Below are 12,610 nucleotides of genomic sequence, written 5' to 3'. Positions count from 1 at the left end.
GATTGTGTTGTTCAAGCCAACGCTATTTAGACTCGCAAAAAATCTGTCCCCATATTCGTGAACTATAGTTCACGGTGTACATTTCCTTTCACGCGCGGACCGTGAAGTATAGTTCACGGCTGCCGTTCAAGAATATAGGAACGGATTTTTTTCCGAGTAGGATATTCCGAAGGATGACGTGCCCAGAGATTTTTCTGGGCTTGAACTCAGACCCACCAGGGCTGACAAAGCCTTCACGCTTACCACTCAAACACCGACGAGTTCAGAAGACTTCAAAAGAACGTCCAATGGAATTCCTGGCTAAATAAAAAGAAATCCGAGTATGGTTCTGAATGTCTTTGAAGACAGTTCTGGAAACTCTTTGAAAACAATACCGATTAGAGGGCTACAGATCTTCTTGCAGGGTGGCCACTGGGGAAAACAGGGAGCACCGGGAATGAACCGGGATTTGAAAACAATCGGGATTTTTTTTTTTGACTTAGGTCTACGTCTGTGATTTCTATATGGGGTACACTTTGTGAAAACCGAAAATTGAACATGTAACGAAATTATGAAAGATTTTTAACGTTAATAACTCAGCTGCCCCTGGATCAATTTCAATAATTTTATCACCAATCGATCAGAAATATTTCTACGCATCGATAGCATTGCAATCGTTTCTAGACGAAACATGTCGATGTAGTATTCAAGCTTCTTCAACACTGTCATCAGAGAGTCGTTAGTAGACGAAACGATTCGAAGTGGCATTCGCCTCCGATCTTCGGGCGTGTGCGAATAAGGAGGATTCAATTGCGTAACATTTTCCACACTCATCGCAATATTCAGAAGCACACGCTCCAAAAGACCACACAAAATTAGACCTGTACACCGAGCCGCAGCCACCGATGATTTTCATACGCCGCCGCCGCCGATGAAATTGAGCCGGCGCGCTGCCGCAGTAAAACGGTTCACGCCGCCGAATAAATTTATGTCACGCCGATGAAGAATCCCTAACATCTTTTAGGTAAATTGCATCTTGAACGCGTTGAAATTAGAACTTGTGTGCACGCTCGTTCGTGGCTACTCAAAATTGAGTGAAAAACCACTCAATTTAACTAAAACCAGATCTACTCTAAATAGCCAGAACTGAATTTTGAGTAAAACGGCTAGGTATTTGTTGATGAGGTATTTCTACTTATTCCCATAATATCCAAAATATAGGGAAATGAGTCAAAAACACACAGATGGGCAAACATTTCGTTTCTTTTCTTTTTTTCTTTAGGATTAATAAACCAAAAACTGAAAAATATTTTAATCAAGCATTTTATTTTATAGCAAACACAATGCAAAACAATTACCTCTCAATGTACGGTACGTTTCCGCATCCACGGCGGCTGAAATTTGCTCCATTTTCGGATGAATTCTTTCGAAACAATTTTCCACGACAGAAAGGCAAACTTCGTGATTTTACATTTTTTTTTTTTTTTTTGAGTCAACAAATGGACTGAAAACTCAAAATTGAGATGCACCTTTATGTATTTATTGTTGAGTCAATGTTACTCAAATTCACAAATCACAACTACTCGTGACTTGACACTTCAAAAGGAGTTATGAAAATGAGTACGTCTGACTCATTCTTGAGTAACTTCAAAGGAGCGTGCATGAGGCAGTGATTGTCATTTAGTTTTTTGACGTTTGGTTGCACTTTCTCTATCTAGCACACAGGGATGTATCCAAGTGGCTGCTGAGCCAGCATTTTTCTGTTGTCTACTATGTTTCACTCACACACTTACAACCAACGCAAAACAAACACATGCGGTGTAAGTGACAGCTATAAAATATGCAATACAGCCGCAAAAGTTCGTATGTGTTGTTCAAGTATGTTGTGGGCTATACATTTATAGACCAGTTAATAAGTAAATTTGTGAAATCCCTTAAGCTGGGTTTGGACTAGGCAAGTCAAATGATCAACTCAGTTGAATTCAATTGGCTTGAAAAGTTGAGCCTGGTTAAACTTTTTTTCAATTCAAGTAAGTTGATCAAGTCAGTTGAATATCATGGTTTACAGGTTCAATTCGCGTTCAAATCAGTTGAATTCAACTGACTTGATAAATTGAGTTGCCCTGTCTAAACCCAGCTTTAGAGGAAACATTTGACGTCTGTCCCGTGGATGAATTATTATTTTTCCTCCTCTTCGCACTTGTTCGAGATAGTGTTTTGGTGCGCTGAGCAAATGTCAAAAAACTCAGTTTAGTGGTTTCGTCTCGATGAGCGAGACCTTTAGGTGAGGCAGAAGGAAACTAGCTGACTTTTTCTTTCTCTCGATCCGACGAAAACACCGGATGAATGAAACAGTGAAGTAGAGTTTCCTTCTGCCTCACCTATAGATCCTGCACATTACGTCATACCCGAACATCGTTGTAGATGGAGATATTCTATGCTTTTGGAAAATTAGAAAGCTGCAGTATCCTTGGTTGGCAGCCAAGTGAACGAGTTTTTAACATAGCTGGGCTGACCGTATCTGGACGTCGGTCAAGCATCCACCCTAACAATGTCGATAAAACAATCTTTATTCATGACAATAACAGCATTTGCAAAAATAAAGTTTTGCAGTAAGCAGTGGGTTACTGACGAGGATCAGATTTACATAAATGTGAATAAGTGACTATTATTAACAGCACGTTGATATTTGACCTTTTTTAATCTTGTGCGGGATTCTACGTATATCCGAAAGACGTCATCTTCAAGTACTTAAACAAAAAGTTATATGACTACCAAGCCTGTAGATTCAAATATGTATCAGAGTAATAAAAGCATATAATTTATCGCTATCAACATATTAATAACGTGTAATGCTGAATGAAGAATTCCTAGGGCCCAATAAAATTTTGCGTATTGGATCAGATTGCTTGCTTTTAAATACTATCCACCCCTACATAACGTACTTTTCTTATACTTAATTAAAGGGTTGTCACATTTTGCCATACGACTCCACCCCCTGTTAACAAGCACTTTACATCCTTTCCTAACAAATTCCGCATGCACGCCCAATGAGAACGGCTTAAAATTGAGTAAGAGTTACTCATATTTGAGTACAGGTTACTCAAATTCGCGAAAACGTAGGTCACTCATAGAACGAGTAAATTTTCCGATGCTTTTCCAAGGCAAACTTCTCGAATATGAGGAAAACTGATTGTGGTTTTAGTCTGTCTACTATTACACTTCTGACCTGTGTACAATTTTCTTAAATTTTCCCTATATTCGAGAAGTTTTCCTCAGGAAAGTGTCGGAAAATTTACTCATACTATGAGTGACCTACGTTTTAGCGATTGTGAGTAATCTGAACTTAAATGTGGGTAGCATTTTTCGTCCATTGGTTTGGATAGTATTTTTTCTAAATCATTAAAAATAATCTCACGCCGACCAACGCCGCCACGCCGCCGCCGACAGAAAACAACATATCACGCCACCACCGAAAATATTTTGATCGGCGCACAGGTCTACACAAAATGCTCTCCAGAGTTGTAATCTTGTAACCAAACTTGGAAGCAGCTGTGCAAGTGATTTTGATCGATTCTCTTCATCGACTTTCTGTTTCGTTACTAACTCGACGGCAAACACATTCATTGATACGTTTGTTGTTCTGGATGATAGAAGAGCATAGCAGAAATAGTGCGAAATAGGTTAGTGAAGCCATGGTCATCAAAAGAGAAAATCGATGAAAAGAATTGACTTTCACCCCTCTGCTTCTAAGCCCCTTAATTCAGTCGTCGTCACAGCAATGAAAAAAAGCATCGCCATGCTTTTGGTTTTTGGGTTACACTTGCTGGTTGCCATTCTGCTGTTCGACATTTTCGAAGGACCACCAAAAAAACATGAAATTACACTATTTTCTAGGGATGCCTAAAAGTCAAATTAATCGATTAACGATTAATCGAGCGCGGAACCGACATCCTTTCTTATTTCTACTCGATTGATTTAGCGCAGTACAGAAAATAAATAAAAGTAGAGTTGGTTGGAAATGCTAACATGAAGCTTTAGTGTGATAATTTATTAGCTAGAGAATGATCTTTAGAAGAGGGTAGGTGGATAGTTCCGTTAGAGTCCGACAGTATGAAAATTGAATAGAAGTAACCGTCAACAATGCTGAAGATGGTACAGCACGCAACAACCACCCTACTGCCTCTACTGAATTTTGGATTTTATAGCGTTCATCTCCATCCCATTCAAAGGCACCAGTTACAGTTTAAAGGTCTTGATGAAGAGCAACGCAATCAGCCATACACCGGTTGATTCTGAAAACTCTAAGGTACTCTTGGCGTACATGAACCAATGCGATTGTAACCGGTGACATAAATCATTAACGAAGTGAATAAAAATTAACGGACCAAGATGGCTTCCTTGCGGTACACCAGATGGCATCTCGTAGCTTCCTGAACACATGAATTCAAGCTTAACGTAGGTAGATCTTCCGTGGAAATAGGAGCGAACCAGTCCACCAGCCAACCAGGAAATCCTAATCGTTCCAACTTTTTTTAGAGTCAACTCTTGCGGTACCTTGTTGAACGCTTTATAAAAATAAATGTAGATACTGTCAAACTGGAATCGGTCTTCAAGACAACTATTGAGTGTGCTAACGTACAACATGAGGTTTAGTTTTTTGTAGCCCTATCATCATAAAGTTTGCCGTAGGGTTGATTCACATTAAAACCTCCTCAGAATTCCCTTAGAATGTTCCTTGAAATTCCTTCCAGTTTGCTTTAGAGTTCCTTGTAATTCTATTCATAATAGTTTAGTTTAGTTTAGTTTTCTTTATTAAAGAGGCTTTTAGCCTTTGGCTGGTTCGCCTCTGGTTCTATTCATAATCCCCAGAGAGTACCAGAGCTGAGCCAAAAAGTTGGGCACCTTTCTTCGGGACCTTCTGGTCTTAGAGTTACCTCTATGCTATTATCATAGTGGTAACTCTAAAACCAGAAGGTCCCGAAGAAACGTGCCCAAGTTTTTGGCTCAGCTCTGGTACTCTCTTCGGTCCCAAGCTAATCTGTTTGAAAGTCATTCTGTCTTCTCTTTGTGCATATCCCTCTCAACATAAACAGAACCTCTTTTGATCAGTTTTTATGCTGTTTGTTTTGGATATCATGGAATACATGCATGGATTTGAGAATTTAGTAGCTACTGTCGTTGCATGATTACACTGGAGAGCCTGAAGACCGTCTTTGATGTAATATGAGGTGGGTTCACGGTACTACGCAGATTATCTGGGAAACATCAAGAGCAGTCGCTGTAATGCAGTTTGTTTAAAGGCAAATCGGAACAATTTTGATTTATAATTCGAATCACTTGATCTTCTTAGAAGTTCTCGGGCACCTCTGGATTTGCCTCCAAATCTACAATACTAAATCACGAGACTTACTAGATCTGACCTCAGGGTCATTGACCCTGGAGTTTCTCTGGACATGTCATGGCCTATCTTTCAAATCATTTACGGTTACCTGTGTTCTTTTGATGTGCCATGGAAGGATCTCTGGTTTCTTTATCCATGGCGGACTTCCTAAATGCTTAATTGTACTGTTCCATCCAAATGCAGAAAGACCTTCAAGCCCTAAACCTTATGAAAGCGAACAATGTATGAAGTACCAATACTGCTCATAGAAGCATAACTGTCCCATATGAATTCCAATTTTTATTTTTTTACAAAAATTTCAAGCAAAAATGGAACAGTTATGCTTTTATAGGCAGTATACTGTTATGTCAATACTCCAAACAACATTTAATGCCTTTTCAACCTATATTTCAACCCTGTAGCCTCAACCAACTAACGTACCCATATCTTTCTCCTATTCCAGGGCATCGACGACGGCAACCCACTGGTGACGATCAAGACGGAACCGCTCAGTGACATTCCACTCAAGAAACCAAAGCTACTCAACGATGCCAGTCTGTACCACAGCAGCCGCCAGCCCAGTTCAGCATTTCGGCCGTGGACGCAAAAAGCACAAAAGTACGCACAACAGCAGTTGCTACTACAGCACGCCATGGCGTTCAATGGAAACGGAATGCTCAACGGTGGAGGGGTGATCGGAGGAACCGGCTCGTCCGGTGGAATTCTCGGACTGAGTCAGGAGCCTCCGGTGTTACAGAACCCGGAAAGTGTTGTACGGTTATCGGAGAGCGACAAATTCGAAAGAAGTTTCCAGCCAAATGTGGCACTAGCGCCACGGAAGACGATACTCTGTAAGGAACGGGAAAGAGATCGGGAACGGGAACGGGAACGGGAGAAGGAACGATCGGTAATTAAGTGTGATGTACAAATTAAGCAGGAGAGTCCTCCGACACCTCCAGCGGAAGTGATACCACGGTCGGTGATAAAGTGCGATGTGAAGATCAAACAGGAACGACCCTCGACGCCACCGCTTGAAATGTCCCCTGGGCTTCGAGTACCTTCTTTGTCGAGGTCTCCATCGCTTCCGCCAGTGGGTGGTCCTCTACTGGGAGGACCGATCAAATCCGTTCCAATGCCATACAGTCCAGTGACGGACGTGCACCACTCCGGGTCAAACGAAATTACTTCATCCACCTCACCTGTACCTCCTGCGGTCAATATGACCATTATGAACGGTTGCATCTCAGAGAAACCAAAGCTGCTGGTTAAAGAGCAGATCAGTCCTCCATCGCCGCGAAGGACGCCTATTCTGAACGAGGATATGCTTCATCATCGATCTCATCCACCGCCGGCCGTTATCCTGAAGAACGGAGCTATTCCGCTAGGGCTACCAGGTGCGCCCATCATAGGCAATCCCGAGTTTGAGCTGTCCACCGATACCGATGATGACAGCTTAGCTGGTGAACCGGACAGTAGCAATAACTCGATGCCTCCACTGGAAATCATCGGAGAGGTGATGAAAGACGTTGCACATGAAACGCGAGACCAGATATTGCACATTTTCAAACTACTCATTCAGGAAACGGCACAAATCCGAAACGACCAGATACGGTTACTACAGGATCACAAACAGAAGGAGGACTTAATAGTGGAGCTGCAGCGGGATAAAGACAGTTTGCAACAGCAAGTGCATCACCTCCAGCAGCAGCTGAATCGATCTCTCATTAAAATAGCCACCTCGGAGGCCAATGCCCTGCAGATGCAGCAGCAGCACCAGCAGGAACTGGCCGCTGTTGCCAGTGCGGCTGCCGTGGCCAGCGGTTCCGCTCCGTCATCGACACCACCCTCACCTCTCTCGTTAGCTTCCAACAGCAGCAACAGCCAAATCGTGATTGAGAAAATCGAACGGCGGAACAGTTTTCCGCAGAAAACCGATTACATCATGAAACCATTGAAGAAATGCCTCCGCCGAAGTCCGGATGATTCTGTGCTGATGCTTCATTCACCACCACCTCCTCCACCGCCACCTCCTTCGTTGATTCCAGCCAGTCTGTCAATTAGTGCTACCAGTATAAAATCGGACCCATCCGCAATGGATGAAGATGATGACAAACTGCAGCAGCAACCGCTAGATTCTCCGTCGGCCAATGGCGTCACAGGAGTGATAGCGTCACCATCGCCACGACCTCCTTCCAGACCAGCGTCAGCGGCTTCAACGGCATCCAATGCGTCTACGAATTCGCCATCAGCCAGCTCAGTGGTGCTGGAAAACGGCTCCGGCAGTAGCAAGCCTGCCTGCATCGCCGCCACCAGCAAGGAGATCATCAAAAGTGCTAATAACTGATAGTTCATCATCTACCTTTGATAAAAAGGGTGATACGTAGAGATTGAGAGCACGGACAAACTCTCTCGCGTTTCGTTTTCGTCAGAGATGCGATCAATCACGTCGAGAAACAGTGCTACGTCGTCTCCCAACACGCAGGTTGATGTTTCGAGATACCGAGCACTGTGGCGCTGACGGTGAAACGCATCAAAGCGCCAGTTCAATCCGTACTCAAACTTTGTTTTAGGTTCGATCACCTTCCCGGTGATCGCGAACGTGCATTGTAAAGTAGAAATTTTTAAGCTTCATTGTCGATATTTTTCCCACCAAATAATTTCTGTTTGTTTATTTTTAGGCGAAAAACAAACCATTATAAAACTAGATCGTAAGGCCATACCGTAAGCCAACAAACAAAGAAATTACAAAGCAAAAAAGCAACTGATACAAATTTGAAGAGCAAACGCAAAACAAAATGTAAGAGGTTTACAAATTCTTATTCGCTGAGAAATCGATTTACATTCATAATTTAATGTAGTTGTTCGTTGAGAAGGTAACCAACTCAAAAAATAAGCAAAAACAAACAAAAAGAGCTAAAAGTGAAAGACTATTGTGTTAAGAAAAAAATAAACAAAAACAAACATACGTTAGTCATGTCGAAAAAAAAGCAAAGCGAAACAAAAAAACTAACACAATGTCGAAACGAAAAAATAACACTTGCAAGAAATTATATGGATAGAAGAACCGATTAAGAAGAACTCAAAAATATTATTCTTAACCACTAAGTGGTTTTCAAAGTCTTGCGTAGTGTCTTGTATAAAGATTAACTTTATTTTAAACAGATCGTTCTACCAGTAGCGAAACGCCCCCACTCTAAATGTAAATAGTCAGCAGTAAAAAGAAAACTTACCGTCGAAAGCAAGTTTTGTGTTCTTTTCAAACAACTTTTTTTTTCCTAGTGGTCAGTCAAACTCACCTCTCATCTACTACATACACACTCATGTAATTGCCTCCTACCTGTTATGTCTTCAACGATACCAAGTACATATTATCATTTTTTTTTCTGTGCATAAATTATTCATACAAACACACCCGCATCAGTTTTCTGCAGATTATTAGGCAGGACATCAACATTGTACATTTTTTTTACTTTTTACTTTTGTTTCCTTGATCTATTTGCCACGACAAAACAACTGGCATTCAAAATGCCTCTTACTATGTTTAGAAACGAAACTCATTTAGGTACACACGCAAACGCGCATGTTTAAGTAACATACAAGAAGAGAAAAGAGAGATAGAAAAAAAAAGTAACGTAATCGCTTTTCAAAAAAGTGTTCACCTTTAAAAAAAGAAAACATGTTTGGTTTAAAAAATCGAACTACGTACTCCTTATTTTGAATAACTTTCTTCTTAAGTGACGCCAACTACTACTACTATTACTACTATTACTACAACAACTACTTCTACATACAACAAGCAAAAACAAAAAAAAAGTAACATCTGTCGATCTGCTTCCACCCACGCGTTGAAGCAAAAAACGTAAAAAACGTACCAGAACAAAAAGAGAAATCTACACAAACTAGCCATCGGGTTCTCTTTTCAAAAAAGATCAACCGAACACAAACTAGCATCCTTAACGCATACGTTTAAGTCTGTATTTTCGCGTTTCAATCAGGCCACGGTTATGATATTAAATTTTTTATTTATTTATTTATCCTCCTACTTTAAAAAGCGAAAGCAAGCAAATCAGCAAAATTTTACTTCATATTCTTTTCGGTGTACAACTCCTGCGTTCTTTGAGTTCAGCTAAGAAAGTGCATACATCTACACTGCTACTTGTTTTGTGATCATTATTTCATGTTTTTTCGAACTAATAAAAATGGAATGCAATTTTATCGTACTATTAAGCCGCTTAGTTTTCTTTATTTCCCTTTTTCTCATTCACATCTAGTCCGCACATACATCGTCCACACACCAACTCATGCACCACACAATGCTTCGTTCCTCCACCATCTTATCGAAATTAGACAAACGTAAGAAACACACATACACACACACAAAAAGGAAGCTTTAACTGACTTTGCCTACGTGGGAAGTTTGCTTTGAGTCAACCTATTGCCAATGACTACACTGTACCGAGGTTGCGGATATTCCTTCCAATGGTTTCAAATCCCGAGTCCCGAGTGAATTATCTTTATTTGAACATAAAACGACATTACGAACTGCCTAGAACTTAATTAGCGAATCGATACAGAAACCTGATTAGCGAATAGTGTTTTCTAGGTCTTCTTTGTAACTGTAGGTTGTAATCGGTAAATCGAACGTCAATGTTTAGCAGCCTTTTTTTAGATTAACAATATTAAAAATATAGCGAAATATGGAGCCATTAAGGCACAGAATTATTATGCGTAGCAGATTGGCTCTTCTACGGACTATGAACGATACCTTGTTGATTGTTCACTTAATTTTCACTTATTTTCTATACAGATATGAACCAGAAACTGCATTAGAAGACAGGCAATGATTGGTTGATGAGTAAGTCATTGAACAAATCTTTACTACCGGAACCTAAGCGCAGTTAATAATAATAATATTATTATCTTCTGCGTCATCCATTTGAAAATACGCATCGCTGTCGAATTCAACTCTTTTGGTTAACATGACTTTGTCCTTTCTCACGTGAATTCCTTGAATTTCTTTTTTTATAACGACTACTGATACCTTTGATTATGAGGCTCAGCTTTCGAGTTTAAATTGTGAGGCTATCGTGATTCATGTATCAGTTACAACGTCTTTCTATCGGTATGGGGTCATGTAATTATGATGTACGCATTTTTTTAGGATTTTAAAACCTTCTATTGTAAGACTTGGTACCCCGTAACGTGGGTAGATCACCATTTCGTGGTACGTTACGGGATGTAAGATCTACCACCGATTCCTTGTCCTGACTACTTCAAACTAGGGGGACAGGATTTTTCAGCAACCAAAGAAACACATCTTAGTCCTTGATACTTTGTATGCCTTGTTTATAGTGACAAGAATCGGCTTTGTTCACCGAGGATGATCTTGAAACAAGGAAAAATTAGTTAAGGCCCAAGCGCAATGACAGCGGAAGCGGAACGGCAACGGCAGCGGAAAAGCCCGATCTGAGTAAGCCAACTTGTCGGATTGAAAACTTGTTGGAACAAAATCGACTTCGGTTAGGCATCTTGAAGTCATTTGTGACAACTGTCAAACTTTCCGTTTCCTTTCCGCTTCCGTCCACATTGCGTTTGGGCCTTTAGTCTTCATCTATGTGATTTCTAATCTTCTATTCGTTGTTCCATAGTTTGAAGTGGTTAATACTAGGATTCTGATGCATGGTCATTATCGGTGTCATTGCTTAATTTTGTTGCTTAGGAATCCAATTTTGACTGACAAAGGGTATAAATACCCGAGCGAAGTCTGAGATGAATTTGAAATCTAAATTTGATGTTGTGACTTCGCTGCTAATGATTACTCAGGTTGCTGTCGTTTTGGTCGTTTTAACGGTTAAAATATCAAAATTGAGAGCAAAAACATCTTCTTGTGACATCACATTGAAAACTATTTCTGCTAACTGAAAACTAAATTTGATATCAATTTATCCTGTTGATAACAAAACAAGTATTCTATTTATTGTTATGCTAAGGCAATGAAAACAAACCCGCAACAAAATATTTCTGAAGAGCAAATGTACAGCAAAATGAAAACAAAATTTGGTATCAATTTTTTCAATTCTTCTTCTTCTTCTTCGCATGTCAAGCTTATTGCATATCGCATATTAGCTTATTGGGTGCTCTCAACTTAGTGTTCTACATGCACTTCCACAGTTATTAATTGAGAGCTTTCGATGCCTGTACTATTTTTGCATTGGTATTATTGTCTGGCAAGTGCAATTATACCAACAATCAATACGAAACTAACGATTTTAAATTGGCTCACCACTTTAGTAGCCTATTGGTCCCAAGCAAACGATTAACGTACCCTATTCTAGTTGAAATTCTATTACTACACTATGTTTGTTTTGATTCGCTATGAAAGTTTGACAGATAACATCAGGGGTGTGTGGATTCATGCAGAACATGCAGGGGTGAGTGAAATAGCTTGGGACTGCTTGGGACCGTTGTTCTGGTACTGAGTGAGCCAAAAATAATAATGATTTTCTTCGGGACCCAGTGGTCTTAGAGTTACCTCTATGGTATTACCATAGAGTTAACTCTAAGACTAGAAGGTCCCAAAATAACGTGCTCAACTTTTTGGCTCAGCTCTGGTACTCTCTTCGGTCCCAAGCTAATGATTCACCCCTCGAAACATAGGAAAAACCAATAACCCCTCATTTTATCTGTCAAACTTTCATAGCGAATCAAAACAAACATTGCGTAGTACTAGAATTTCGACTAGAATAGGGTACGTTAATCGTTTGCTTGGGACCAATAGGCTAGTCAAGTAGTGAGCCAATTTAAAATCGTTAGTTTCGTATTGATTGTTGGTATTACGTAGTTCTTCTTCTTATTTCTATTATTTAACGTCGGTCTCTATTCCACAATCTAGTGCCAATCACCGACGGACATCGATTGCCATCCATTTACGGCAATCTAATGTGCAGGAAGGCAGCTCTTCCACACCTGCGTAGGATATCGCATCCATTTTCAACACACATGGGCCGAGACCAACGGCTTTACTTCCCTTCCGAAGGAAGACATGACCAGAGATTTTTATGCCTCAGAAAAATTTCACCGACCTCGGCTGTTGGGGTGAGAAAACAGTCACGCTTACCACTACACCACCGGCGCCGGCTATTACGTATTTCAATTGAGGTCCGTTCGTTTCTCGTATCAATGTTCATACTGTATTCGAGAGGAGCATCATCTGATTACAAAACAACCGTCATCCGGTTGCTAGGCACC

General features: G+C 40.5%; 1 protein-coding gene across 1 annotated transcript in view; it reads left to right on the top strand.

Annotated features, from left to right (window-relative positions):
- Nucleotides 1-9,589, top strand: part of Snoo (Sno oncogene) — a 369,317-nt gene extending 359,728 nt beyond the window's left edge. Inside the window, exon 2 of the mRNA XM_065234703.1 lies at nucleotides 5,826-9,589. Coding sequence (XP_065090775.1) covers nucleotides 5,826-7,706 — 1,881 coding nt within the window. The 3' untranslated portion in view covers nucleotides 7,707-9,589. The remainder of the gene's footprint in view (nucleotides 1-5,825) is intronic.
- The last annotated feature ends 3,021 nt before the right edge of the window (nucleotides 9,590-12,610 follow it).

The sequence above is a fragment of the Ochlerotatus camptorhynchus genome, unplaced genomic scaffold (assembly GCF_037179485.1).
Source record: "Ochlerotatus camptorhynchus isolate MF236.1 unplaced genomic scaffold, CSIRO-AGI_Acam_v1.1 ptg000038l, whole genome shotgun sequence".
Lineage (NCBI taxonomy): Eukaryota > Metazoa > Arthropoda > Insecta > Diptera > Culicidae > Ochlerotatus > Ochlerotatus camptorhynchus.
The sequence above is the reverse complement of the archived record's forward strand: the minus strand, read 5'-3'. Positions and strand labels throughout refer to the sequence as shown.